A 5,404-nucleotide genomic window follows, 5' to 3' on the forward strand; every position below is an offset into this window, starting at 1 on the left:
AGCTTCAAAGTAGGTAGTTTCTCTGTCCTCGGCAGCTCACTCTGCTGCTCTTCTAGTCTCTATATCTGCGACAGCAATAACAGCTATCGCTGATTACTAAGACTCAGTGGTGAATTTAAATCATATTTATTCAAAAATTGGACTGAACATGAAAATTAAATACAAATTGTGAATTATGAGATTTTTAATCCAGACAAGTTTATTTCGAAGTGTCAAAACCAATTTCATAAAACCCACAGTTATATCATGCCATTCGAAACAAATATAATCTCAATAGCCAGAGGCTAAGGAGACATCACATCACAAGGCTAGCTAGCTCATATATATGGATATCCATTCAATTTCTTCTTCTACTGGCACACACCTCAACACTTTAGCCAGATAAGGAATCAAAATTCGAAACTGATTACCCCCACTAGTCATGCTAGTGAGGTGTTCAAATATATGGTCATGACACTGTGGTTTCAAAATTTATCTTAACAATTTACTAAACATTGCCATTTCAAATATACATAAATAACTTTCAATAATTTAAATCAAAAGCATCATAAATACTTCATCATAGTAATGTCACAATTCAATATTTCAAATTATTCAAAATAATATGCAAAAGATAATTTACAAAAATTATACGTTGTGCACAAACCTTAAGCGAGTCGCTTCTTGGCCTTGACTCGACTCCTCGGGTTCTTTCCCGGTGTTATTTTCCTCTGAAACACACAGTTTCACAGTGTTTCAGTACCATAACTTAGCATAAATCCAAAAATAAATTTAAATTCACTTTTACCTAGCTCTAATGTGCTAAACTCAATGTTCTTTAAATTTTGTGTTTTGGGGTTACTATTCACTACACTATTCAAGTCAATTTGTTAACTTTCTAAGGCTTAATAGGTATGGGAATTCCAACTTCACCCACATACCACATTTTGGTCACTAAATTTGTTGGTTTTGGTTGTTTACTCAAATTCTAAGTCTTTTAGGCAAATTTGCAAATTTTTCAGTTTTGGCGTCTTAAGTTGCATTGTTCCATTGGTATTTTTCTCTTAGAATTTGGCAAAACTTCCTTCATAGAAAATGTTTCCTATTGTCTTAAGTTTATTATCCTTTTTGAATCACTCCAATTGGAGTTTTGTAGCTCAAGTTATAGCCATTTGAACCATGGCTGCCGGATTGGACTTAACCCAGATTTCTAGGCAAATTCTGGTTCTGGCAGTTTTAGGTCACCAAATTTGGGTGGCCAAATGACTTGGTTAATGGCATAATTTTGATTTGTGTTCTTCAAGAAAGTTTTAGGTCTATATCTCATCTGTCTACTGGTAAAATTTTAGGTCATTTAGACCTGCCTAGCTCAAGTAATGTCCAAATGAACAAACACTGTTCATTTGGTCAGTTTGTACAGGGCAGACTGAGAATTTCCGGATTCGGTCAATTTGTTCACTAGGTTTTGGTCACTTTTTGGGCATGATTCCTAAGTGAAAATTGTGTCATTTTGTATCTATTTTCATTCCCAATTGGTCTCATACCAATTGGACTTGTAAATTTTCAGTTTTAGTCCCTCAAAGGGACCTTGGTCCTGCTGCCTGCAGCATGACCACATTGAATTCGAATTTAACCTCAATTCAAACACTTCAAACACACTTCATTTGGTCACAAATGACCATTTCTCACTTCAAACTAGGTCAAACACATTATTTCAACATTTCTCCAAATTTGTCTCCTAAACCCTAAGTGCAAAACCCTAATTCACACTAATTATTACATTTGATTGATTCAACACATCTTAACATACTCTTACATCTCATTCAAGCATTCTAACAAGTTTAATGCAATCAAACTCATGCAATTCATCCCCCTTCATAGGCTGGATGAAATTCCCTTTAGTCCTCCATAAATGTTTTTATTTCATTTTAAGTTTATTTCTAAGTTAGTTAAGCTATAAACACAATTAATTCAACTAGAAAATCAAATTTAGTTTACTAACCTTAGTGCAGAATTTTCTTTCCTTCAAACCTCTTCCTTTCTTCTTTTTTTTGTTGTCAAGTCCTCTATCAAAGCTTGAAATCAAGGTTTAATGTTGGAGGTTTAACTTTCTATGGTGGGATTGTGGGTTTGATCAAGCTCAAAATGAGCTTTAATGGAGGTTTTGGTGAGGGAGAGGGAGAGGGAGAGGGAGAGTGAGAGTGATGCGGCAAGGTTAGGGAAAGAAGAAGACTTTTATTTATTATTATTTTTTTTTCTTTTCTTTTCTTTTCTTTTCTTTTTTATGTCTTAGGAAGACCATAAATCAAATTAAATAAAATTTTAATTATAATATTTATGGCATCATGCATGATGTCATTCATGATGTCATCTCTCTTCACTTTTTCATTTTCTTTCTTTTTTTTATTTATTTATTTTTCCATTAGTTCTTTAATTTAATTTCAGACTCTGAAATTTTCTTTTCTCTGATTTTATTTGACAGTTAGGTCAGGAGTCAGCTCTCGGGGTCAATTGACCAAATTGCCCCTCTCCGATTTGACCCGGTTTGTAAATAATTTAATATTTCTTCTGGCTCCCTGACCTAATTATTTGACTGGTTTAATAATTCTTTTTCGTGATTTTCTCTTTTCCACCGTGTTTGCAATAGTCCTAAGGATCACGGCGTCACATTTTACGGTTCAAAATTTGAGTTTAAATCAACTTCACAATCCTTCTCGAGAAGGTCACCCATCGCTGTGACTCTTGGCTCATTTAACTTCTTATGTTATGTTTTTCTTATTTATACTTAACTAATTAGCAATTACTAATTATTTGTGTTCAGGGATTATCTAGTTATCTTAAGTGTGGTTCTAATCCCCTTAATTGTCCGGACCGACACCGATCACCGGAATAGTGAAATATACCAGGATATACAAACAGAGGTGTTACAGGAATCCTAAAATAGGATGCCCTCAGCATGATTAACGCTCAATTTGACCAACTCACCAAAAGACTTGACAGAATGTAGGCCAATGTAATGGGAATAAGTAAACAATTCTGCAATAGCTGTGGAGGAGGTCATATAACTTCAGAATGTAGTCTTTATAGTAGGCCTTCTACAGAGCAGCTAAACTATGTGAACAATAGAGGGAACTTTAACCAGAGGCAGGTTTATAACCCATATTCCAACACATATAACCCTAGATGGAGGAATCACCTAAATTTCTCGTGGTCTAACTCACAAAATTCCCAGAACAAACCCATAAACAAACAATAAGGATATAGGCCACCACCACTAGGTTTCCAAAATAAAGGATAAAATTTGATGCATAACAACCACCACTCCCTCAACCTCAATAGGCAGAATTAAAGTTGACTATGGAGTCCATGATGGAGAGCTTTTTAGCAATACAACAATAACAAAATGAGATGATCAAGCAATTAGCTTCCAGAGTGGATCAACTAGCCACTCATAATAAAAAGCTTGAAAATCAGATCACTCGGTGGCCAGTTTTTCATGCAAATAAGGTGGAAAATTACCAAGTCAACTTGAGATGAATCCCAAGGAACATTGCAAAGCTGTCACATTGAGGAGTAGGAGAACATTACAAGAACTAAAAAAAAAAAGCAAAAACAGAAGGAAGAAGCTTTTGGAAATCATGACATTCAAGAAGAGGAAGAAGAGAAGTAAGCTGAGGAAAGCAAAGAAGAGGGAGGAAAAGAAAAAAAAGAAACTGCCAGAACCTTACCAACCCCCCTTACCCTTTTCTCAGAGATTTCAGAAAGCTAAATTGGACAAGCGGTTTGGGAAATTTTTAGAGGTTTTGCAAAAGCTTTGCATCAATATTCCTTTTACAGAAGCGTTATCTCTGATGCCCTCCTACACAAAATTTCTAAAGGAAATTCTTTCCAAGAAAAGGAGACTGGAAGACTATGAGATAGTTGCCTTAACAAAAGAATATAGGACCATCCTACAGAATAAGCTGCCTCTAAAATTGAAAGATCCTAGAAGCTTCTTCATACCATGCTTGATTGGCAATATGAATATTAACAAAGCCCTCTGTGACCTTGGAGCCAGCGTAAGCCTAATGCCCTTATCCCATATATCAAAAGCTGAATGTGGGAGAGCTGAGACCAACTACCATCTCCTCGCAATTAATAGATAGATCTATCAAGTACCCAGTTGTTATCCTAGAAAACATCCCCATCAAGGTGGGAAAAATTTTCATCTCAGTAGATTTTATTATCCTGGAGATGGAGGAAGATGTCCAAATTCCCATAATATTGGGAAGACCTTTCTTGACAATTGTTGGAGCAATCATAGACGTAAAAAATGAGCGTCTAACTCTCAAAGTGGGGGATGAAGAAGTAAAATTCAACCTATTCCAAGCAATAAAGCAAAAGTTTGAACTTGATGAATATTTAAAGGTTAACATCATAAACAAGTTAGTGGAGGAAGAATTTCAAAAGAGATACCCTGAAGACCTTCTTGAAGCTTGTATAGTGCATGGCCACACAATGGAGAATAAGAATAAGGAAATTGCAGCATATGCAGAATTTCCTAAGGTAAATCCACCTCTACCTTTGGCATAAGCACTCTTAGTTGAAAATCTACAGGAAGAGCAACCCAAAAATAGCCTTCACGAAGAAACAAAATAGGTAAAATTAAAACCTCTTCCTTCTACACTAAGGTATGCATTCTTAGACTCTAATTCTAAGCATCCTATTATTTTAAATGCTAGTCTGAATTTTGTAGAAGAGGAAAAACTCTTAGGAAAACTTGGGACTCGTAGCAAGTCTATAGGGTACACCATAAAAAACCTCAAGGGAATCAACCCCTTCCATTTGTATGCGTAGAATACCTATGGAAGAAAATAATAAACCCACCATTGAACACCAAAGGAGACTAAACTCTAACATGAAAGAGGTAGTGAAAAAAGAAATTTTGAAACTATTAGATGCAGGTATCATATATCCAATATCTGATAGCAAATGAGTTAGTCTAGTGCATGTAGTGCCTAAGAAGCGTGGGACAACTATAGTGAAAAATGACAATAATGAATTTATCCCTACTAGGGTAGTTACTGGTTGGCGAATGTGTATTGATTATAGAAAATTGAATAGTGCCTGTTTGCTGGTTTTACAACCATCGCAAGTGCACGGATCACTAACAAGTAATAAAGTGATGAGTAAAGTATCGTTCCCATAAGGAATTTGATTAGTAAGTACCAATCTACATAGTAATTTTGATTGTTTAGGCTATCGAACAATGAAGAAATGGAAATTGTCTATTTTAAACACTAAAATGATAAATTTAAAATGAAGTAATCTATTTTGGAACAATTCCGAAATTAAGATTTCACACCTGAATCTTGCTATGTGTCACACCCTACCCCTCTGTAAGGCATAACATGATCCCGTAGTATACCTAATGAATTACCAAACT

The 5,404-nt window shown here is 35.2% G+C and overlaps 1 protein-coding gene across 1 annotated transcript; it reads left to right on the top strand.

Annotated features, from left to right (window-relative positions):
* Positions 1-3,512: 3,512 nt before the first annotated feature.
* On the top strand, positions 3,513-4,124 carry LOC131172964 (uncharacterized). Its single transcript, XM_058134600.1, has one exon. It carries the CDS (start codon positions 3,513-3,515, stop codon positions 4,122-4,124), a length of 612 nt encoding a protein of 203 aa, XP_057990583.1.
* The last annotated feature ends 1,280 nt before the right edge of the window (positions 4,125-5,404 follow it).

This window comes from Hevea brasiliensis, chromosome 14, assembly GCF_030052815.1.
Source record: "Hevea brasiliensis isolate MT/VB/25A 57/8 chromosome 14, ASM3005281v1, whole genome shotgun sequence".
Classification (NCBI taxonomy): Eukaryota; Viridiplantae; Streptophyta; class Magnoliopsida; order Malpighiales; family Euphorbiaceae; genus Hevea; species Hevea brasiliensis.

What these genes read in the sequence shown, in the direction of transcription:
- LOC131172964 (XM_058134600.1), top strand. Translation starts at nt 3,513, where the DNA reads ATGAATCCCAAGGAACATTGCAAAGCTGTCACATTGAGGAGTAGGAGA.